The sequence below is a fragment of the Phyllostomus hastatus genome, unplaced genomic scaffold, assembly GCF_019186645.2.
Source record: "Phyllostomus hastatus isolate PE091 unplaced genomic scaffold, TTU_PhHast_1.1 phas_contig_348, whole genome shotgun sequence".
Lineage (NCBI taxonomy): Eukaryota > Metazoa > Chordata > Mammalia > Chiroptera > Phyllostomidae > Phyllostomus > Phyllostomus hastatus.
The window spans coordinates 9,049,725-9,074,656 of NW_025333860.1; the positions used below are offsets into that span (position 1 = coordinate 9,049,725).

Sequence of the window (24,932 nt, forward strand, 5' to 3'; positions counted from 1 at the left end):
TGCGATTGCTGGACACGAGATGTGTGCCCATCAGTGAAGAGCCGTGCAGGCTTAGGTGTGGCAGTGAGAGCTCATGTTCTTTATGTCTCAACAGGCTCCATGTTGGTCAGTTACTAGGTGGAATAAGTGCAGCAACTGGTTGGACATATGTGACAAATATGCAGACCAGACTTTCCCAGGATGAGGCAATGGTCCAGGTCTTTACAACTCAGAGAGCAAGTCACCAAAGCATCCATTCCCCACTGTGGCACCATTAAAGCAGCAGATGGTAGAGCATTAACAGGAAGACATTGGGAACAGCTGGAAAACATCTGCTAGGAAGTGACAATCTAATGGGTGTTCTGGGCTTTTCCTAATTGGGGGGGATCGCTCAAAAAGCCTGGAAAGAAACTTTGATGTTTTGGTGCTGGGAGGAAGGAGTTGGCTGGAGCACTGCATTCTAACTCAGGGACTTGAGGGACTTCTGAAAATAAGGGACTTAGGAGCCTGGTAAAATGTTACAGGGAAAAAATATACAAAATTAATTTGCTTTTTCCAAGTGCTAAATAAGAACAAATTTTTAAAAGGTGTCCGTGAGGTTTATGTAGACCTAGAGTCCACTTTAGGAAGATATTTGACTCATCACTAAATTATGAATGATATTTAAACATAGTAGAGAGTTCTGATTGAGTCCCAGAATCACAAGACAGGGTGCAGTGAGCCTTGCAGAAAGTGACTGATGTGGGTGCCTCCACAGGGACTCTGTGCCACACCCCAACTGTTGTAGTCGCCTTAGTCGGTGGCCAGCTAGGGACTGGAAATCACGGCTGCAGGACTGCTGGCTGGAGTGGGTTCTGGGCTGGTTGGTAGGAGATGCGTTAGACATGGAGCCTCAAACCCCTGCATCTTCCTCTCATTAGCTACTGGCTTTGGACAAACTAATTTATTTGATCTCTGGCTTCTACATGTGTTCAGTGGGGATAATAATACCTGATCAACCTGAGCACAATACAAGGTTGTTATAATTATCAAATGAGAAAATGTATGTGAAATCACATAAGCCATAAAAGTATAAATGTAATTTATTATCAAATTATCAATATCCTATTAGCAAGTGATTCCTGAACAAGCAGAACATTATTCTCAGGGATGATTTTAGCATTTATCTAGGTACCCAGTGAATAGTGAGCTGATTGAGGTGAGAGATAGTGAAACCAGGATTATCACATCCAATTAACCTGTTAATTTGCACACTGGTTCAAATAACAGGACTAAATCAATACTTGTTTCATAGAAGAATAGATGATTTGGAATGAAACTATAAAATATAAATATCTAATGATGTAAGATATAAAATCTTACAGTTATTTTTAAACATCCAATAAAACAACAGAGAATTTCATTTTGGGCATAAATTCTGACTGAAAGCAAGATGTTTATCATTTTAAAAAATACAGTTATATCTTAGGGCTGCTTCTCAAGCAGTGAAGTGGCATTTTGAAAACAGCACTGCATTTAATGCTGATATAAAATGACTTTGTTTCTCTCTGTCATCTCTAATTCCAGCCCTTTCTTTCTATCTCAGAACTCAACTCAAACTGAGGTCCCAGCAACCTTTAAATACCAATTTGAAGAAACAAGTGAATTGTCATGTGAAAGGTTTTACATTCCATATTTGTCTGATTGTTTCCTGATGGTGTCTTGTAACTTTTTCCTCTACCCCCTAAATCCTATAAATTGGAAATTTGGTTTAGAGGCTTGCTTGGATGCAGGTTAAACATTTTTAGCATGTGCGCTTCATACAGCATCTCATCATGTCAGGGTGTCTGCTGTTTGTGATGCGAGGCTGGTGACAGCCAGATACCTTCTTCATAGAGATGAGATTTCCCTTGTAATTAGCAGGTAATCTGTGGGGCAATTCTTTGACAACTTATGAATATTCAGTTCTCCATGAAAAGTTTGCTTAATGGTTTTAGAATCCACTGGTGATTTTTGCTGGAATCAATTATTTTTGGTGGGGTGGTAAAATGATAGTTTTCTAATTCTATTATTTCTTTTACATTTTTAACTAGCTCTTTAAAAATATGTTTATTGATTTGAGAAAGAGTGAGAGAGAGAACTCAGTGTGTGTGAGAAACATCAATTTGTCACCTTCTGTACACACCCCAGACTAGGGACCAAACCTGCAACTAGGTACGTGCCCTGACAGGGAATCGAACCTGCGACTTTTCCGTTTATGGAACGATGCTTCTACCAACTGAGCCACCCTGCCAGGGCACTAGCCTTTCTTCCTTAAAAAGCTTTCTCCTATCAACTTCATATGAACTACAGTTTCTTTTTTAAAATGTAAGTGAAACACCTAATTTTTCCTCTTTACTTACCAGTTTTTGGCCTAAAGAGTTAGTGTTAATAGTCACCTTCCATAATGACACATTTTTCTTTCTCTCCTTTAAGTATACTTATAGATTGATTGATTGATTACTATTTATTCAACATGAAATTATTGTAATAATTTCAGTTACAGTAATTCTTCTTTTTGATGCTTACATTGTCCCAAATTTACTAAAAGGGAGCCTCTTTGTGATGGCATGGAGGTTCTTGTGTCCTTCTGACCTGTCCCCATTAGTCAATGAATGCTTTTTTGCTTTCTTGCACAAAAGGTTGTCCCAACCTCATTTTATTATTTTCCTGCCCCAACCTTTTAAAAGGATTTTAAAAACAATATCTTTATCTCTTTTTAGATAGAAGCAAGCAGTACCAGATCATTTCTTTGCCCCATTCATTCATTTAGCAAGTACTTATTAAGTGTCTCCTATGTATCAGGAACCTATAATGTCAACATAAATCTGACTCATATTCTATTCTTGGGAGGCTTAAAATCTACTAGAACAGAGGAGTCATGAATATCTGTAAGGAGGAAAGAGATATATGTTTTATAAATAGAGGGGCATGTCATGTGTCCAGGGAATTCAGGTGAGATGGGAGGTTACTGAGGCTGGAGGAACGTGTGGGTGAGGAGTTGCAGAAATAGGGGAAAGCCTGGGATGCAGAGGTGGAATCTATATACCTGGGAAAATAAAGTTTAGTCTGACATGAATGTAAGTAGGGTTTGCTATTTGTCAGAAAAGGAAGTCACAGAGGGTATAAGGGAAGGTGGACTAGTATCCAACCATGAGCGATGTTTAAATTCTGTACTCAGTCATTTGAATTTATTCTAAAAAATTGGCAATCACAAAATTTCTTTGTTATTATTTGATTTTTAAATTAGAACAGTGATGTGAGTCAAGATATGCTACAGAAAGCTTCTGAGATAGGCTTTTTCCCATGCAGGCTATCATAAGAAATATGATCATGCTGCTGCCAGGTGGGATGTTGAACAAGCTGCCTAGTGGTGGGTATCATGACTCAAATACAAGGGCAGAAGATACTCCTATGATTTGTGTCTCCCATTCAATGGCATATCACCAAGAGTTTTTTTGTTTTGTTTTTGCTGCAAAAAACTTTATTGTTTCTATTTGGTCCAGGGGCCCCTCTAAGGCTGCTGGGCTTGGAGGCTCGGGCTCGTGCTTGTATGTGAGCCTTTAGAAGAGGTACTCTCCCAGCACAGCCTGTGGGGGTAAGTCAGGGGGTCGCCTATCTTCTTAATGAGTTTCACCTCCTCAATCAGAAAGTGGCTGTCCAGCAATTAACAGAGGTGGGCATCTGAGAGGGTAGAACCCAAGACATGCAGATCCAAAAGGGCCTGAATCAGGTACTTCTCTAGGGCCATGGTGGTTCTCATGGCAACCAGGGTTTTACCCCACTTATCTTGGGATGGCTTCTGCATGTCTTGGAAGAGGGCTTGGCCTAAGCCCTCAGATGACTAATTCTGACAAATCTGGGAGCTCATGTTTGGTCAGCAGTAAGGAGTTAAGCCAACATTCAGAGTTGGCTGTTGGCTGAGAAGATGGTTTGAAGTTTGCATCTGGAGAAGACGTTGGAAAGTGGTTGGAAGCTGGGAGAAGGGGAGGCCCTGGGTCTTGGGCATCATCCACAGAACAGATTCTGTCTAAGGTGAAATATCTCTGACTTCAATTCTAAACATAAGAAATGAAATTCAAAGAAAAATTCAAGAGGTGGATTGCTCCATCCTTCTCCTCTTTGATAATTGCTAGCCTAATGGAGGGGTTTTGGAGTCTTTGGACTCCTCTTGGGGGTTTGAATATTTATTAAGCATTTTCTTTTTCCCTTTGTTCCTTGTGATTTGAGCATTCCCTTTCCTGTTATATGTTGTATAACTGTTTTTCCTTACTGTAACCTTGAGAATTCTGCTTCACACTATGGCCTGAAATGTGATATACTTTTCCCATGTCTTTGTTCAGTTATGCCTTTTATTGCCATGGCTAAAATGTCATAGAGACCTGCTAAATTTAAATATCATTACTTTAAATTAAAATGTGTAACACAGATGCTTTACAGCCTCCAGGAGTTATCTTATTTGTAATTTTTAGACAATCCCAATCTATTTTTTAAACTGAGGGAATCTCCAGAGATTTTGGTCAAAGCATCCCTTTTAAGGATAATTATCCTGCCACAGCTGAGGATGTCTTTTGAATGCCCCCATTCATATCTTACCTCCCAGAATGGTATGTTACCTGAGGTGTTTGTCAGCACTGGCCAAGGATCTTTGCTTTCTACCAGGACATTACCTCTCCTTCCAACCTCCTTCTGAGATTGGTCATGAGGCCCCTTCATAAGCCCCTTCATTTATTCATTCATTCATTCAACACAATTCTGGACAATGGGGATACAATCATAAATAAGAAAGATGAGGTCCCTGCCCTTGTGGAATTTACATTTTGGTAGCATATGGATCAGAAAAAGTAAATAAGAAAAAAAACCCCACCAACAATCAAATAAGCAAAAGAATCATTTAATCAAATAAATATAATTGTAAGATATAGTAAATATTAGGAAGAAAATAAACAATACCTGAGAGAAAGAATAATTGGAGATGCTTCCCTTAGATGACCAAGGAGTGAAATTTTATTTGTTTATTTATATTAAATTTATTGGGCAAAATAAGCCAGGTGGTGAAAGACAAATACCATATGATCTCACCTTTAACAGGAATCTAATCAACAAAACAAACAAACAAACAAGCAAAATATAACCAAAGACACTGAAATAGAGAACAGGCTGACAGTGACCAGAGGGGAGAGGGGAGAGAATTTCAGGGGAAAAGGGGAAGGGTTTGCAGGAACAAGTATAAAGGACACATGGACAATAACAAGGGGCGGGTGAAAATGGGATGGAGGTGGGGAGGGCTAAGGGGTGGGCTGGGATAGGGGTAAAAGGCAGAAAACTGTACTTGAACAATAATTAAAATAAAACATAATTAAAAAATGAAAAAACTAATAAATAATTTTTTAACAGAGCAGAAAAAATTATTGGGGTAACATTGGTTCATAAAACTATACAGGTTTCAAGTGTACAATTCTGTGATACATCACCTGTAATCTGTGCACTGCATTGTGTGACCACCCCCCAAAGTCATGTCTTCTTCTGTTCCCATGTATCAGTCTCCTTTTACCCTTTACTACCCCCAACCCTTGTTTCCCTCTAGTGATCACCACACTGTTATCTGTGTCTATGAGATTTTGTTTGTTTTTCTTGTTTGTTCATTTGTTGCTTTCAGTTTTATAATCCACATGTGAGTGAAATCATATGGTTCTTGACTTTTTCTGTCTGACTTACTTTGCTTAGCATGATACTCTCAAGATCCATCCATGTTGTCATAAATAGCAGCATTTCGTCTTTTTGAGTGGCTAGTATTCCATTGCATATATGTACCTCATCTTCTTTATCTAATCATCTAATGAAGGATTCTTCAGTTGTTCCCATGTCTTGGCCACCATGAATAATGTTGCAATGAGCATAGGAGTGTGTGTATCTTTGCAAATAATTGTTTTCAAATTTTGGGGGTATAAGACCTAAAGGATATAAAGGTGATAACCATGTGAGGAAGAAAGAAGGAATATACCAGGTAGAGGGAACGGCCTGTCCAAGGTGGGAAGGAGCTAGGTTCATTCAAGGAATTGAAAAAAGCCTAGTGTAGTAAGAATTTGTGCAGAAGGGAGGGTGAGAGAAACTCAGGAGCAGTGATGGTCAGTAAAGGTTAGACAAGGCAGGCCCCTGAAGTCTCTGGTACCCAAGGGAACATAGGTCTACAACACACTGGTTAAAGCTGAGGTCAGATCTGTCCTTTGAAGAGATTGTGAGTATAGTATCTAATACCTTCCAGTGTGTTGTCAATAAAGGGGTATATAGAATAATGGGAATATGAAATACTAGTGGAGCAATCTAGTGGAATGTGTCTGCTTTGGACAGTGATGTTTAGAGATGCTTTTATAATTAGTGTTTTGGCTTAGAAGACAGAACTAATTCATTTTTTTACTCTGTTACTAAAATAAAGAATAGAAAAAGATATAACTGAGGTAAACAGAAGTGAGGAGAAAGCAGGAATATATAATTGTGTTTAACCTATTGCTTACTTAGAATAGCAGTATGCCTGATGTGTAGGAATGAAGCCATCAAAGAGAAAAACAAACGTGCATTTGTGCTTTTCAAAAGTCTCCTCCACATATGATAACAGTGAGCTACTGAGCATTTTCAGGTACAAAACTAAGCAGCAAGCCAAACTTTATAAGCTCTAAGCAGCAGTGATGATCAATCTAGGTAGTCACAAAGATGATATGAATACATGGTGTCTATGGCCATACCACCCTGAACATGCCTATCTTGTCTGAATACATGGGAATTACTGTTGCAGAGTTTTGTCCAAGAGTGTGTGTTTATGTGTGTGTTTGTATGTGGCTCTGTCAGGGATCTACCGGAAAATAGCCTCAGTAGTTTCTTTTAATATTTGGTAAACTTTTAAAAAGGAGAGGAGTGTTATTGGATATTGTCTGAGTCCACTTGGGCTGCTATAACAGAATACCATAGACTGGGTGGGGCTTATAAACAATAGAAATTTGCCCTGGCTGGTGTGGCTCAGTGGATTGAGTGCCAGCCTGTGGACCAAAGGGTTGCTGGTTCGATTCCCAGTCAGAGCCCATGCCTGGGTTCGGGTCAGGTTCCTGGTAGGGGCTGAGCTAGAAGTAACCATACACTAATGTTTCTCTGCCTCTCTTTCTTCCTTCCTTCCCCCCTGTCTAAAAGGGAAATAAATAAAATCTTAAAAAGAAACAAACAGAAATTTATTTCTCACAATTCTGAAGGCTGGGAAGTCCAAGGTCAAGATGTTGACAGATCCCATGTCTGGTGATGGCCTGCTTCCTGGTTCATTGTGCCCTCACAGGGCAGAAGGGTGAGAGAGCTCAAAAGGGATCTGTTTCATTAGGGCACTAATCCCATTTATGTGGGCTCCACCTTTCTGACCTAATTATTTTCCAAAGGCCTTACCTCCTAATGCTATCACACTGGGGGTTAGGTTTCAAAATACAAATTTGGGGAGGACACGAACATTCAGTCTATAGAAAAATATATGAGTTTTAGTATGGGTTCTAGAGTTTCATTTTTGAAGAGATTGCACTTTTGACCTACAAAAGAAGTTTGTTTAAGTCAGACTTTTGTTTAAGAACATTTCAGCTTGGATTCTGTTGGCACTATTGTGACAACTGTTCTTCACACTTATCATATACACTTGCTTTTTATTCTTGCTCTTCCATTCTGCCTTTATTCTCATTCCACTTTCTTCCTTGTTGGGACTCCTTTCCAGATGATAAGCTAACTTCTGAAGCTTTGTGATCTTGTGCCTATGCAGATTGGGCCATAGTATATCCCAGCTTCACATAATCTCCTTTTGTCTTAGACCCCTGGAAGCCAAGCCAGGATGGGTCTTAGGAATAGATGAGGGAGGTGACATTCAAGAATTGGCTCTCCTCACCCCTGCTGTGAAAGTAGGTTTCCACCCATAGCCTTTAAAAATCATGTCTTGTAGATTCATGCATTTTAATATTTAAGTGAAGAAGATTAAAATTCATGAACTTGGAGACGGGTACCGTGTTAAGATGTTAATGCCTGTGAATATTTGGTATGAATTAGTATATCAGGTATTTTCCAATTTAACAGTTGGCACGAGTGAGGGTGTGGGATGGTGCAAAAAGTTAGTGGGAGCTTTTGTGTGGAGGCTACTAGGTATGGCTTTGAGAGTTACTGGGACATTGTTATCTAACATTTGCTGCCCTTGCCACACTCATTGTAAGCATCTTCTGCTTCCATTAGAATTTCCAAATTAAACACAATTATCTGTCTTTACACTTTTGTTATGACTTTAGTAAATTGATTAATAACCAATGTGTTGAAAAGCAAAGGTTTTTTCCCTAGAAAAGTATTTTGATATATCCTACAAACATGATTTTAAATAAGTATCTATTATAACTTTTAAAATGACTCTTGATTTTCATTTTTTCTTCATCTTTAAATATGTCTTATTTATCGGTGAATCACATCTCAGTATAATATCTGGATAAAATGTATTTCCCTCCTTTTAAATACTTTTATATTCTCATCTGTTTTTATGGCATGTTACTGCATGTCTCCAGAGGCACACAGCATTTTTATTTTCAAGTAAATTTATATTAGTTACAGTCTCCAGCTGTTTTAGATATAGGATCATTTCCTGTTGGTACTGTTTCCAGGACAGTTCTTTTTTCCCAACACAAAAATGAAAAATGTAATTTAACAAAGACATCCTATAATTGCCTTCATATCTAGCAAGGTATCTAGCAATCTAAATACTTATTTTATTTAAAACATCTGTCTACATAATATCTAGTGATTGTCCAGGGCTATATCGTCTTTGGGAAAGGCAGCTGCTGCCATTTTTATTTAATTTATAAGGAACCAACAAAAATGCTGTTTAATATTGAATCTTCTGCCACTATGTCTTATGTGAGATTTTTTTTTTTAATGAGAATACCTTACCTCTTTGGTGCTTGCAATTAGTCTTTCTTAAATTGGGAAAGACCACGTTTTTACAAATCACTATGGAAACATTCTGCAAGAATAACACTCTTGTTATATGTTAAAGTATCATAATAAAAATGGTGGCATGCTGCTTCACTCATATAACTAGACTTACATAAGAATCACATTTCAATTTCCAAGTTCTTTTAGCATTATTTGTCTGTAGTACATGTTATTTTCATTTGTAATAAAAAATGTAGTATTTTTTATTATGAAGTCACTCTGCTGATTAGAGCAATTAGTTGATATTTTCTTGTTTGTTTTTTAAATATATACAAAAAACTCATGGAGAAAGATGGCAGCTTCAATAAAGCTCTTTGTCTTGGGGGTGATACTGAATGTTGCTGTAGAGGAATTATATGTGACCTCTTATTTATTTATTTTACTTATTTGTGTGTGTGTGTGTGCTTCCCTTGGAGAGGAAGATAAAGTGTTTAACTTTGAACAGATCATATCAATTTAGGCTCAGCTGAATGCCAAAAACAACAGACACCCAGTCTTACCATAAGTGTATATAAATGAGAAAGTTTACCTTTTCCAGGGAAGTAATCAAAATATTCCTTTTTGGAACACTGAGAGTATGAAAGGGAAATGATTACAGCTCCCTACTGACATACTCTTATGATTGACGGGAAAAACCAACATGCATGCCACCTGAGACATCTTGTTCAGGAACTTTCTGGAGGGTAGTAAATTGGTGTTGGCACAAACACAAAAAAATGAAATGACTTGATTCAGCACTTTTCAATTCTAAATCCCCAAACACTGAAATAAGAAGTAAATATTCATCAAATGATCAAAATTTATATTGATTTTTATTCTACAGTAGCAGCTCAAAATGGAGATTTTTGACAGGATGGATGTCGCTTTGAGTGATTCTCTTTGAAATAAGGATATAGGCACTGAGCTGAGTGCTACCATGCATTCCTGAACCGTGGGCCCTGATTATCAGAACCCTAGGAGGCTAAATTTTTAAAAGAACAGTATAAAGACACACTTGTTCAGTTCTGTTTTGATAGCTAAATTGTTATTATTAGTATGTAAAGTGATTCTTGTTGTTCCTGTTTCATTCCTTCCTTTCCATCACCATCTAAGGATGACTATTTTATAGAATTTCAAAGGAACTGGAGTGTGTGTTATAGTCATAGAGTTAATAGCTGCATTTGCCAGCATAATTGTACTTGGGAAGGAACTGCCAGTCCTGCAGGGCACGAGGAACTAAGATTGTATCTTCACATTATACATCTTTAATTTTTTGTTTCTGCCAGGAAGTAAATAAGGATTTGCTATAGTGAAATTTGGAAGAGGGGAATAAGGACACAGCCATAGAATATAAACACAGACTTGATGTCTGTGTCATTGTGTAGAGATTTGCTAAGGAAGCAGTAATGGGAAAACGTCGATTCTAATTGTCCCCTCCAGTCCACACAGTGTAATCATCTCTCTTCCCACCGTAGCTCATGACATAAAATGCTGAATTTTTAATGATTTCAACTACTTGCATTTCAAAGACAAGGAGGGAAGTGGTGGATGAGGCTCAGCACAAATGCAGCTGTGTGATATATTTGTTCTTTATGTTTGTTAGGTGGGTGTGTTGTTGGTGGTGTTAGTAAACGTCTAATCTATCTATTAAAATAGGGGAAGAGGACATTTTTATTTACGTATAAATAAATGTAGAATAAATAATGAAAATAGCATTTATGTTAATTTTCCTGCCTTGTATAAAAATGCTTACTTTTAGCAAATGTAATTAAAGACGGTTTTAAAAGTGAGTTTTCTAAACATTACAGTGAATATTCTTAATGGTTTGCAAACAGCATCAAGTCAATGGAAATAAAGATGGCCTCCTAAATATATAAATATAGTATTTTTTACTTAAATCTGTTATCTTTTGCAGTTTTCCTGAGTTAGTTATCCATGAATATAAATATAAATAAACCTTCAGAACCTAAGGCTAGTTTTTCTGGAGCTGCCAGTATGTGTATAGAAGTTCCATATTCTAATGTGTAAAGATTAGTATATGAGAAGTATATACTAGTCTTTGCTGAATATAATATTGAAATAACTTTGTGATTCTTGTTAAATTTTTGGTATATATTTAATTTTTAACAATAGGAAAATATTTATGTATTTAAATACTTTTTTTAAAAGATTTTATTCATTTATTTTTAGGGAGGGAAGGGAGGGAGAGAGAGAGAGAGAGAAAGAGAAACATCAATGTGCGGTTGCTGGGGGTTATGGCCTGCAACCCAGGAATGTACCCTGGCTGGGAATCGAACCTGGGACACTTTGGTTCCCAGCCCGCACTCAATCTACTGAGCTACGTCAGCCAGGGCATTTTTAAATACTTTTATAACTCTCTTACCCAATGATAAAGAGAATAGTCTAACAAACTTCCTTTGGTAACATTTTTAAAGTATAATATTGGTCTTCTTTTTTTTAAGATTTTATTTATTTATTTTTAGAGAGTGGAGAAGGGAGGGAGAAAGAGAGAGAGAGAAATATCAACATCAGTGTACAAGAGAAACATCAATCAGTTGCCTTTGGCATGCCCCCAACCAGGGACCTGGCCCCCAACCCAGGCACGTGCCCTGACCGGAAATCAGACAAACAACCTTTCAATTTGCAGGACTATGCCCAACCCACTGAGCCACACCAGTCAGGGCTTGGCCTTATTCATGAATGGATATTTTAGCTCCCATTATTTTGTATAATTTTTCAGCAATTCCAGGTTATATGTTCCCTGAGGGCAGGCACCATGTCTGATCCAGGTGTGTATGTTGATTGATGTTTTACACATAAAAGATTCTCAAGATAAACTTGTCAAATGAATAAATGAAGACCCTTAATCAACTTTACTCTAAAGAAACACGTTGTGCTCTAGTCCTACTACAACTCTGTAGGAAAAGAAAGCTTTGGACTGAAGAACAACTTGGGATTCTTATTCATTATAATACCAACTGTTATTTGTATTTAGCCAGAATATAGCTAATCATGGATATGTGAATAAATGTCTTTAGATGGTTCTTTTCTGGACAAAGGAAATGCAATTTAAATTCAGTCCCTAAGGTGAGTTATTTTAAGAAATTGTGAACCACTAGCAATGATGACAAAGGCAAAAATGTACAAAATAGCCAGGATCTTAGAGGGAAAAAAATCCAATACTGTAAAGGTGACAACTCTAAATCCTGGAGTGAGTGTGGGAATTCTGCCAAGTAAAAAAATGGAGACTTCCAAGTGTAGATTCTGATCAACTCTGCAAGGGCTTGTCAGGGCCTTGAGACCTGGAGGTGTTTCTAGAAGTAAACAATGTGGTCCAGTTGTAAGAGGGGTACTATGGAGAGGGAAGAGAGAAGGCATATTAAATATTTGTTTAAGGAAGAAGAGGAAAGGCATGTATTTAGAGATACTGCATCAAAGGTAGGAAAAAAAGATTTTGTGGTAAAATTATTTCCCAATGACAAAATTATAACCAGAAAAATTACAGTTCTCATCTAGTATATTGAAGGATCCCTATAACAGTCCTGAGTTAGTATGGACTCTTCCAAATAAGTTATGTTAAAATATTTCCATAAGTATAAATATCCTTAACTTTTAAAACAAACACTTTTTTCTAGGTTCAGTTTCCTATTAAAAAGAAAGACAAACTGTGGCATTGTTAATGTCTTCTCCAAATGCCCAAACAACTTTTTTTTAAAAATGGGAAATCAGATTTTATTAAGCTAAAACAAACTCCTATCCAGAAGACTTAAAACTTTGTTTTGGTACAGATTGTGAAGATTACCACATGAAGACAATAGCTGAAGTTATCTTTCTATATGCGTGTGACCATCGGGGTTAGTTTCTACTATAATATGCAACATGTAAGATTACTGTTAGTTGAATAAAACATTACTGAAAGATTCTTTAATTAAGAAGCTTTTCTTTTTTTCTTCCTTTTTTAAAGTAATTTTTATTTCTGTCAAAAAAATAGTCTTCTTTTCCAGGGAAAATGAAGCCGATGATTTTAAAAATCAGACTGAGACTTCAGACGATCTGTTTTATTCCTTTGTATATTTTAAGCCACTTCAGATTTTTCAACTCAGTAAAATTTATTCAGACAATTTGTAGAGTGGCTGTCACATACCATGTGCTGTGCTGGGTGCTGAGGATTTAGCATGAACACATAGACGAAAGTCCCTGCCCTCATGGGGCTTTCAATCCATGGGGCAGAGCAGATAGACAATACAAAATAAATTTTGGCTAGATATGGTGAATATGCATGAAGGAGGACAGGGATTGCTGTGGGTGGGGTGAGTTGAAATTTTAAGTAGAAGATCAGAGAACACCTGAATGAGAAGACGACATTTCAGCGAAGACCTGTGTGAGGGGTGGCTAGGGACTAAGCTGTCCTGCAAACAAGACCAAGTTTCCCTAAACAGTGTCTACCAGCCCTGCTGGAGCTGGTCAGTATAGGCTGAAGACTGAGGACTGAGTGCTAGCATAGGGCATGTGGACAAAAGCCTGACTGGAATGTGGTCAAGAGAAAATAGGGGAGGAATTAGACATAGTGAGCCTACATAAAGCATGTAAAAGTGATTTTGTTGTAATAGGGAACAGAGAAATGGGACTTAAGAGGATAGATTAGGGTGAATTGGCATCTAGAGATTCTTTTTTTCTTACCAAGAAATATCATTTTAGGGGGCTAATGGCAGAGATTAATCTTAGAAATATAGTCAATTTCCACTGAAACAGAGGGGAAGGCAGAGAACTTGGACCAGGATGCAAGTAGGAGGGACCTGGATATGGTAGGGAGCTAGGAAGAACAGGATGAGTATGAGTGACCAGGCAGACCTACAAAGGCATGAATTATGAGTGAATAACATTAGAACTTTGGGTCAAGATGGAAGCAAAGGCAGACATGGCTTGCCTCTTCGTGAAACCACATCAAAATTACAACTAAGATATAGAACAACCATCACTCAGTACTGTTAGAAATTGAATGAATGGAAGTCTGACAGCTATGGAATTAAAGAAACCAAATCAATTTAGAGAGGTAGGAAGAATGGACATGTGGAGTGGGTTTGCCCCACAACCACATGTGGTGGATAAAAATTCAGGAGGGATAGGTTGGAAGTGAGGAGTCCCAGCCCCATAGCAGGCCTCGCAGCCCAGGGTTCCAGTACCAGGAAGGTAAGTCCCCACAACTTCTGGCTGGAAAACCCAGCAGGGATTGAGTCAGTGGAAAAACATTCTGGACCCCAAAACAGTTTCTCTTAGAGAAACCACACACAGATTCACCTACTCAGACTCACTCCTTCTGAGCTCCAGCACTGGGATAGCAGCTTGAAAGGCACCAGTGGTATACAGGGAGGAACTGAAGTGTTGAGCATCAAGGTGAGCAGAGGCCCATCCCCACAGAGCCACTAACCTGGCAGGTGGGGACCGTACCTGAGACTCCAACAACCTGGCTAACACTGTTTGCCCTACTCTGGGAAGAGACTCTGCCCCACTCAACTTATGGACCCACCTGAGCTGCTTTTCCATATAAATGGCTGGTTTTGGCTTATGCTTCACAACTTCCTAAATCCTCTCAAATAAGCAACAGCTGGCCTCAGTGAGCCCCAGACCCAGCACTAGCAGTAGGCAGCCTAGATTCACAGCTAGGCTTCACCTGGGAATCTCCAACCCCAGCACAAGTAGCAGCCATCTCAGATTGATTTATAGCTCAGGCAGGGTGGCCCTGGGCAAAACACAGGTGGGGGCTGACCTTGGCCTGCATCACCCAGGAAACCCCAGAGCTTGCACAACCAGTGGGTAGCTACAGACCATGTCAGAGGACCACTGCTCTATCCCTGCACAGCTGAACCTCCATAGAGGGCAGAGGTTGGTAGTCAGTGGTCACAGACAGTCCTTGCAGCTGACTGGCCTGGGTAAATCCCTCCCATTAACCTGCCAATAGCAATCAAGGCTCAACTACAAAAGGAAGGTGTACTCAGCCCACAAGAAGGGTACACCTCAAGTACTCAGCTTGAGTAATAGGGGAGGCTGTGCCACTGGAGCCTACAGACACCTACTACCTTAAGCCATGTTACCAAGACAGGCAATCAAAGCAGTTCTACCTAATATATAGAAACAAATACAGAGAGGCTGCCCAAAGAAACATGGCCCAAATGAAATACAGATTGAAACTCCAGAAAAACAGCTAAATGAAATGGAGATAAGCTCTCTATCAGATGCAGAGTTCAAAGCACTCATTATAAGGACGCTCAAGGAACTTAGTGAGGACCTCAACTGTGTAAAAAAGATCCAGTCAGAAACGAAGGATACAGTAATTGAAATAAAGGACAATTTACAGGGAAACAACAGTAGAGTGGATGAAGCTGAGAATCGAGAGAATCAAATCAATGCTTTGGGATATAAGGAAGCAAAAACAATCAGAACAAGAAGAAAAAAGAATAAAAAATGAGGTTAGTATCAGCAGCCTCTGGGACAACTTCAAGTGTTCCAACATTCACATCACTAGTGTGCTAGAAAGAAAAAAGAAAGAGCAAGAAATTGGAAATCTATTTGAAAAAATAATGAAAGAAAACTTCCCTATTCAGTGAAGAAATAAGCATACAAGTCGAGGAAACACATAGAGTCCCCCCAAAAATAGATGCAAAGAGGCTCACTTCAAGATACATCATAATTAAAATGCCAAAGGTTAAAGATAAAGAGAGAATCTTACAATCAGAAAGAGAAGAGCAGTTAGTTACTCACAGGGAGGGGGAGTCCCATAAGACTGTCAGCTGATTTCTCTAAAGAAACTTTGCAGGCTACAAGGGATTGGCAAGAAATATTCAAAGTCATAAAAAGGAAAGACCTACAGCCAAGATTGCTCTACCCAGCAAAGCTATCATTTATTATTGAAGGGCAAATGAAGAGCCCCTCAGACAAGAAAAAAACTAAAGGAGTTCATCATCACCAAGCCATTATTATATAAAATGTTAAAGGGACTCATTTAAGAAAAAGAAGACAACCAAAACTATGAACAATAAAATGTCAATAAATACATATCTATCAACAATTGAATCTAGAAAACAAGCTAAGCAAGCAAGAACAGAAACAATCATAAATATGGAGTGTGTTTGATGGTTTCTAAATAAGAGGGAGGTGTGGGGGAATGGGTGATGAGGTGAGGGGATTAAGAAGTACAAATAGGTAGTTACAGAATAGTCTTTGGGATATAAAGTACAGTATAGGAGATAGAGTAGCCACAGAACTTATATGCATGACCCATCGACATGGACAATGGTGGGGGGATTGCCTGAGGTAGTGGGGGGTGCTGGTTGGAGGGAGGTGAAGGGGGTAAAATCAGGAAAACTGTAATAGCAGAATCAATAAAATATAATTAATAAAAATAAAAATAAAATAAATAATAAAATTAACATCAGGATACTTAACAGGATGCTGGGACATGCAATTATAATGAAACAATTGATATTTCTTAACTAAATCAGTGCTTTTTAAGATAAGGCATGTATTTGCATGTGATTACAAAAGTGAGTATGTGTTTAATCCTTGAAGATTGTTAGAATTACTAAAATTTACTCCCCAACTATTTTGCTATTAGACACAGTATTAGACGGAAGTAAATGGTTGAGTAATTATTCAGGCTCCAAAGATCATTGAATTTGGATCACCACATATCAAGCCAAATTTAAATAAAATATTTTAGAACACTGTATCTTGTGTTCTGACTAAATTATTAATTTGTAATCTAAATTTGAAGAGGTGTATCTCTAGTGATTTGGGTTCTAGGTACATACAAAATAAAGAGGAAACATGTTACTAATGATAAGCAGCAAAGCAGTTGCATTAAACCTCAGATAAAAGGGCAGCACCAAAGCAGTTGTATTAAAACTTGATGAAAAGGCAGTGTTTCTAACTTTACTATATGTATTAGTTTGCTGGAGTGGCAATAACAAAGTACCATATGCTGGGTGACTTAAACAACAGAAATTTATATCTCACAGTTCTGGAAGCTGTAAGTCCCAGATCAAGGTATTGTCAGGTGTAGTTTCTTGCTTGTAAGTGACCACCTTCTCATTGTGTCCTCTGATGGCCTTGTCTCTGTGTGCCCCCTCTTCATCTTCTAAGAAAGCTACCATTCCTGTGGGATTACGGCCCAACTCTTCTCACCTCAGTTAACTGTAATTACCTTCTTAGAGACCCTGTCTCCAAATACAGTCACATTGGGGGTTAGGACTAGAACATGCAAATGGGAGGGAACATCGTTGAGCCAATACATTATGTTATAGGTTTACTAGAGGTATGAGTTAAAAATCTCTTAGGCATTCCCCTTGGTTGGGGCACTGGGCTTTTGGCCTGATGGAAACTTGATTTCCTTCTCAATGTGATGCTCTCAAGTATGCCAGGAGGTAGGAGCTGTATGAATTTATTTGGACTAATCCATCAGATGACTGTGTTGACATGATAGAAAGAGTGAGATGGAAGAAGATGAAGGCCACCACGGAAACAGTGACATTTTCTATTGGCACATTATTGGCAGATTTCCTAACCTGACATCCTCCATACTTTATCCCCTTCACTTTAGCCTCTGTCCAAATGCCCCAAAGCTCCTGCCACCATTCTGTGAACATGTGGCATTCTTTCATGACTCTGGGCTTATGACCAAAGGAATTACTCTGCCTATAAAAGTATTCATCTACTTATTCACCTAAACAAAATCGTACCCATATTCCCAGATTTGGCTTAAATGCTACCTCTAATAACTTTTTATTGCTCATTCCTCACCTCCAAGCAATTATTTGTTTTATTTCCATTTCCCCCTATAATCATTTCACTTGGCACACCTGTAGTTATCTGTTGGCATGGCTCTTTCCTCCACTACACTGCAATCCCTTGAAAGAAGGGATTATGTTTTGTTCCAATTTATACCCACAGTCCCTCGTAGAGTCCTTGACACATGATAAAGGCTCAGTGAACATATGAGTAACAAATAGATAGATGTATGAGTGTACAGTTCATTCATTCAACAGTTATTTACTAAGCCCTATGTGTTCTAGATATTGCCAATGTGCTGGGAATATAAAATGGCAAAAGAGACTTAGAGAACACAGTTCCTTTACAGAGCTTTGAGTGTGCAGAGACAGAAAATGCATAGGCCAGAAAATACAAAAAAATTGAAGTTGTGTTATGTGCTATTAAGGAAATTACCATTGTTCCAAAATAGACAAAAATAGAGTAGATCTACTTTTGAAAGGGTGGTCAGAAAAGGCCTTCCTGGGAAATAACATTTCAGTTGAGAGATGAAGGATGAGGAGACATTCACAAGAGAATGTTCCAGAGAAGGCAATAAAATGTGCAAAGTTCCTGAGACAGGAAAGAACTGTTTGAATAGCTGAAAGGAAGCAAGGATGACTGGGGCATGGTGATCAAAAGTGAGATAAGTAGGTCTGAGAGGGAGGAATATGGTCTGATGTAGGCAGGAATATAATCTCATGGGTCATGGGAGAAGTTTGTTCCTAGGTCTGACTGCAGTGTGAAACCAATTGATGTTTTAGAAAGACCTCTCTAGCCACTGTAAGGGAAGAGACTGGAGGGGCAGGAATGGGTGAGGCAAATATATGTTAGAAGGTAATTGCTATTGTGCAGGGAAAAGATGGTGAAGGCTTGGGTCGGGCTGGCAGCAGTGCAGATGCAGGGGGGGGGGGCATACTGGACAGACAGATAGAAAGAGGATTGAACAGATTTGAAGGAGTAATTGGCTGCCATAAATGAAGAAGATGAAGAGTCAAGAGTGACTTTCAGGTTTCTGACCTAAGCAACAGATAGTGCCAGTCTTTAGAAGGAAAGGCCTAAATAGAGAAAGTTTGGGGCAATGTGGGGAGGATGCAAATGGAGAGTTCTTTTTTGAACAGCTACACCTAAAGTAAGTCCACGAAGCAATGTCACGTGGTTGGTTAGATATTTAAGTGTGGAGCTCAGAGGAGAGGATTAGAAGCCATTACTATAATGGCATTGAAAGCCATAGAAAAGTGTATACATAAAGAAAAGCAGTCCAGAATTAAGCCCTTAAGCAACAACCAGTGATCTCAGATGTGATTCAAAAATATTAGCCAATGAACCATCTATAAAATGGGTTTGGGGATGGTGGAGAAGGGTGGAGGGAGAGCAGCGGAGTATCCTTCCATTAGGTCAGCCCAGCAGTAACACAGGCCTAGACCAAAATAAGTGAGAACTGATCCTTTTTCTCTTCTCATACATTCTCATCCATGGTATTCTTACTTCATCTCCCGATGTCGACTGTTTCCTCTAGGTTTCTATTTCAGTCTTAATATTCCTACTTGCTGGCTGAATATCTAATTTTGGGTATCCCACCAATAGCTAAAACCAAAAGACTCAATCAAATCCAGCTCATTTGTTCCATTTACTGTAGTATTGCTCTTTTGATACTGCTATTCCCACTGACAGCACCAACCAGGATACATGAGGCGCATCTGTCACTGACTCTGTTCCCTCTTGTTCTTTTTGTTTTCTTTAATGAGTTAAGCTACTCAGTCTTATTGGTTCACATTAGTAATATTATTCAATCAGGCTAAGCTTCCATTTGTAAAATATATTCACTTTTAAAAGTGTCCACTGTTATCATAAATGCTAATAAATACAATTCTTTTAATCAGAGATTTAGTGTTACCATTTTTGTGAGGACTGTATTTTCTTCAAACATTTCACCTAAAATTTTACCTTTGGACTAAGATATAGTATGAAAAAAGTTATGACAGTTTGCAAAGAGATTTAGACTGGCAAAGCCATTCAACCTTAGCAGAAGGATCTACTTTGGTTCTATTTTTATCATCATGTTTGAGAGTGAATCATTGAAAGCAGAGATAGAAATGGAGATGGATAGGAAAGACTTGGGCCACCTAATTCATCTCCTAGTTAGTGCAGGGAAGTTTTTTATGTCAAATGCCTGTGAGATATTGTGCAATAAAAGTCTCAGATTACAACGTTTCTATCATTTTTGAGTTGCTTTCAGCATTGTTCTCTGAAGTCCTTTCTGTGTATCTCTGCTATGTGAGAGGTGTTTCTCTTTCTACATAGAGAAATGGCCTAGTATCTAAAAGTGATAAATCCCAATTATATTTTTTGTAGTGATGAGTCTGCATTAAGTCAACGTCCCTCTTTATGGTCCTTGTTGTGACCAGTGGCACACATTTGTGAGAACAGCACCCTGAACAGCAGTGATCCAGCTTTTTACCATAGGATGGTTAAAAACTAATAGGGACCTCTAGGGTTGAAACAGGCCCTTTGGCACCTTATGGTGCAGGTACATTATTTTAATGGGGTTTCCAATAGCATTCGTGGTGTGGGATGACCTCATTATTCCTATAACTTTGAGGAGGGGAAGACTGGTGAGGAGATGGCATTTGGGAGCATTATTTTAAAGTTCTTTGACTATTGTTCAATATCTCTCAGTTAACTCATTTATATGATCACATAAAATATTGTATGCTTTCTTGAAAGATGCATTTTGTTGTCTTTTTTTAATCATTGACTCCCTCCCATTAAAAATTCTTAGGTCTGTGGGTATTATTCCTCTAAGTTGTATGGCATCTGCATATCTCCTGGTTGAGACTCTGCTATACCATCATTACCATGCTCCAAACCTCCTCTCTGACACCCTTAATAAAATGCTAACCTTTGTGCCTTTCCACCAGCCGCACCCTTCCCCCAAACTGAATAAGCTCCATGAAACATTATCCTTTGCTTACAGTGTTTGACATAATTCTTAATCCAGTTGAGTCCAGTTGTTCATTGGCTTGAACGAGAATAGTTTGGTCAAGAAAAGTTCACATGGACGGACATAAGCTTTTTAACTGATCTCTGATACTTCACTTATGTGAATATAGTAATTCTGGCATTTTTCAAAACTTCTTCCATGGCAATCCAGAACATGAATAATTAGCTGTTTGTAGAAAGCAACAGCACTGGAAATCTAGGATGGTTTGAAATCTTATATTTCGTAAAATACCCATTTCCTTTACAGAGTCCTGATTTGCACTTTTAAGAAGCTGCCACTCTATAATGTTCTCCACCCCCCAACCCCTGACCCAGTTGAGTCTGTAAAACTGAAGACCAGGCAAAAGGCTGTGGTTGGCTCTGGACAGGAAGAGGCGAAGGTTGGGTCTGACTGTGTTGCTCACATGTTACAGAATTCTGGCAACTACCCAAGGGCTGACCCAGACTGTTTTTCTTAGGAGAATATGTAATTAAAATATAAAGAAGTAGCAGTTTTAAGGCTTTTCAGAAATGGTAATGGATGTTCTTGGATTTAATAAAGTGTGCCAAAAGAAAATGAGTTCCTCTGGTCTGCAGTGCACATGAGCTCAACATTCCCCCCTCCCCTTTACCGTGCATGGGCAGGCATGCCGCTGAGAACACTTTATTCCTGGTCTCATCTGATATACTAGGGACTCAGAAGCCACAGAGATCACAACAGCTGCAATAAATAAAGTATCTATTTAATACAGTTTCATGCCAAATATTATTCAGCATTCTTTTGTCCTTGGTTTGATGGAAAACAGCATGGTGAACTTACTACCTCTCCTTTACTTCAGGGAGCCCCGAGTAACTATGAAAGATTTAACAATTCAAACCTGCACATAAGCAAAACCACTATTCCCTCTGTTTTAAAATTATTAAGACAATAATACAGGGAACAGAAAAAAATGTAATAAAGGAAGTCTGTCGTCACTATTGAAGAGGTATTAGAATTAGTACTAGGCTTTTTTTATTCTCCTCTGGGAAGATAATGAGAAGCATTCTGAATGTGTCCATGCAAATACATGGGTCGGAGGGGGATCTTTAAAAAAATAAATGTTACATCTGTGGCAATATCAGGAAGAATATTATTAAGGAATTTCACAGAATTTTTATGTAAAGTCTCATCATACAGTATTATGATCTCAGGGATATTTTGTGATATTTACCGAGTCTTCTGAGAGTTCATTTATTCAGGTCATATTTTAAGGAGGAACTTATAAGATTCAGATCTAAACTATAATTCTGTAATATGCCCAGCTGATCCCATTAAATCCAACCCCAAAAGGAGCAGTATAATGATATGAACAATCCCCATTCTTTGAGTTGTTACACCTCACTTGAAATGCATTCCTTCTGGATTAAAGCAGCAATTCCTCTTTGTTTCTCTCTCTAGGCTGAGGTTCAACTATGCTACCTGGAAGCACAAAGGGATGCTGTTGAGCAGATGTCCCTGAAGCTGTACAGTGAGCAGTACACCAGCAGCAGCAAGAGGAAAGAAGAGTTTGCTGATATGTCAAAAGTTCATTCAGTGGGAGGCAATGGGTAGGGAACTATTCTTTTTGTTGTTTTATTCTCACTAATCTCTACTTTTTCAATGATTTTCCACTGGTAGGCGTTAGGCAGGCATTTCTTCCCTAGCTAACAGACAAGAAGAAACTCAACAGACTAGGTAGGCATTTATGTGCTTTTATATTCGTGCTAGAACCGAAGACTGTGGATTCTATCAGCCTCTGTCACCTAACCCAGAACTTCCTAACTTTGTTATGATTTATTTAAACACAGCCTTGTTATTTTACAAGTGTTTGTGTGACTGTATTGTGCCTATAATATTGGTTGTTTTTCTTCATAAATTTATTTTTCAGTGTATTTCCCTCTTTTTAAACTTAACCATTTATATGGTAGAACATAATTTTCCTGAAAAATGCAGACATTTAATAATTGTTTAAAGACTAGCTGGTTTGCTTCACATAAAGTCAATTAGAATGACAGACTAGCACTTAGATTGCCTTTGGCATGTGAAAGGACCTGGCCACGTCAGTGACCCATCAACAATCTCATTCAGCCTGGGACATATGATTATATTTATATTATTCTAACTACTCATCTAATTGTGATATAGTCAGATATTTCCAAATGAATTTAGAGTTATACAAATATATATATATATATTTTCATTTTTTGTCTTTTCTGGCTTAATTCTAATATTTAGTAGGTGAATATTAGAGAGTAAAAGTGTAGTAATGAAATTTAATTCTTTCATAGTTTTAATGAGTTAATAATGATTATACTCATAAAAATGAAAACAGGAACCTGTTTTACTTTTATACTTGACCAAGCAACAAAGCGGAGAAACTGTTCCCCCAAGTCTGCTACATATTAATGGCATTTTATTACCCTGTGAGGTGTACCTCTAGCTAAAATATTCCCTGAAAAGGCAGGCAGAAAAAAATCTTTTCATGTACTTGCTTGCATTTTATCTTTTAAGTACTTACAGTTTTGAATGGACTTTAATTCCCATATAAATTTTTATGATAAATTAAGTACACTGATTACAAATTTGTTTTGTCATATAATCCAGGGCCTAAGAATGCAGGAAAAGGATCAGAGTGATAATTCTGTTTAGGAAATAGGGAATACATTTTGAAATTTATGTATCTATATAATTTGTTGTTGCCATATCAGGATTTTTTAATCCATAGACATGCTACACATATGTTTGATTCCTCTTATATAATTCAATACACATTTATTCACAACAAGAAAAGCATAGGAGCAAATAAGAAAGAAATGGTTAAAACTTGGAGCATGAACAATAAGCTGTTCTGAGGCCTTCATGTGCTTTAATTTCTCTAAATGCCTAAGTAGTCTCTGGTGTACACACAAGCACAAACTTTAGGTCACATTTTCATGTTTTCTAAAAGCCCTAGAAATTGAACAGGCACCACGTGCTTCTGACCTCAGATTCCAAGGACCCAACCTGAGCACTTACTCTGGGCTCCACAAATCATAAATCTGCCCTGGGAATTGCTTAGTTAACAACAAGCATTGTTCAGTGAAGTGGGAGTAGGTGAACTTGCCTGATATCTTTTGTTTATGCTCCTTGGGGTGCTGAAGGCTGTGCATTGTGCAGAAATTTAAGAGTGTGCTGAAGAAAAAGCAGCTATTTAATAGTAAGGACAAAAAACCATATACTATTTTCTATTTTCTGTTTACGTACAGAAAAGCATTGTGTGAGAAATGAATGTGGGTGAGGTTATCTGGGGCGTCTTGCCCCCTAGACTCTTTGCTCCCACAGTCAAATCCTTAATTCTGAAGCCTTAAGGACAAAGTCTTGTAAAATTATCTGCTCCAATGACACACAAACTCTATTTCACTGTTTCTTTTATAGCATTGACTGATGATTATTTCTGATAAGCAAGTGTGGGAATAGTGTGGGCTTTCTATGGTCTTCATTCCATATGCAGATATCCAATCTACTAAAGAGAAAATTAAGTTGGTAATACAATTCATATATCTTTATTCCCTTCCCATGTCTACATGCATGCTAAGAAGAGTATGTATTGAAAAACTTATAAGACTACTCCAGGGAAGACTCAGGTGCTAGACAGAATGGTGATCTTAAATTTCTAAGAATTTTACACAACAAAAATATTACTTAGGAATCACCCTGACTGGTGTGGCTCAGTGAGTTGGGCATTATTCCATCTTATATTAATTAGATATGAGAGCAGATTGGTGCCTTTTTGATTCCTATCTATTTAAATGAAAGCATTTAGAGATTTTGTTATTTCTTTCATTCCATAAATATTCATTGAAGACCTACTATGTTCATGGCATGATTCTCTGAACAGAGTTTGTTAAGAACACTTACAGTTTATATATTTGGAAAGTATAACCCTCCTTTTTTCCAATGCCTGTTTCTACTATAAAGTTGTCTAATTTCATTTTTTTAAATGTATATCAAAGAGGCTGTTTAATTCATTAAATAGCATTCAACTTGTTGTCAAGACTTAGTGTAGATTACAAACCATGCCTTTTGTTCAGCTTCTAAGTGATGGAACTGGAGGGCCAAAAGGCTGGGAGACTAGCTTGTCCAGGATGATGGTGTAAGATGGAGCCAAGACCCTAACTCA

General features: G+C 38.0%; 1 protein-coding gene across 5 annotated transcripts in view; it reads left to right on the forward strand.

The window, feature by feature from the left end:
• The window catches only part of AKAP6 (A-kinase anchoring protein 6), a 480,213-nt gene that overhangs the window by 316,544 nt on the left and 138,737 nt on the right, over positions 1-24,932 (forward strand). For all 5 annotated transcript variants that reach the window (XM_045841111.1, XM_045841112.1, XM_045841110.1 and 2 more), the window contains exon 8: positions 22,193-22,341. In XM_045841111.1, coding sequence (XP_045697067.1) covers positions 22,193-22,341 — 149 coding nt within the window. The remainder of the gene's footprint in view (positions 1-22,192; positions 22,342-24,932) is intronic.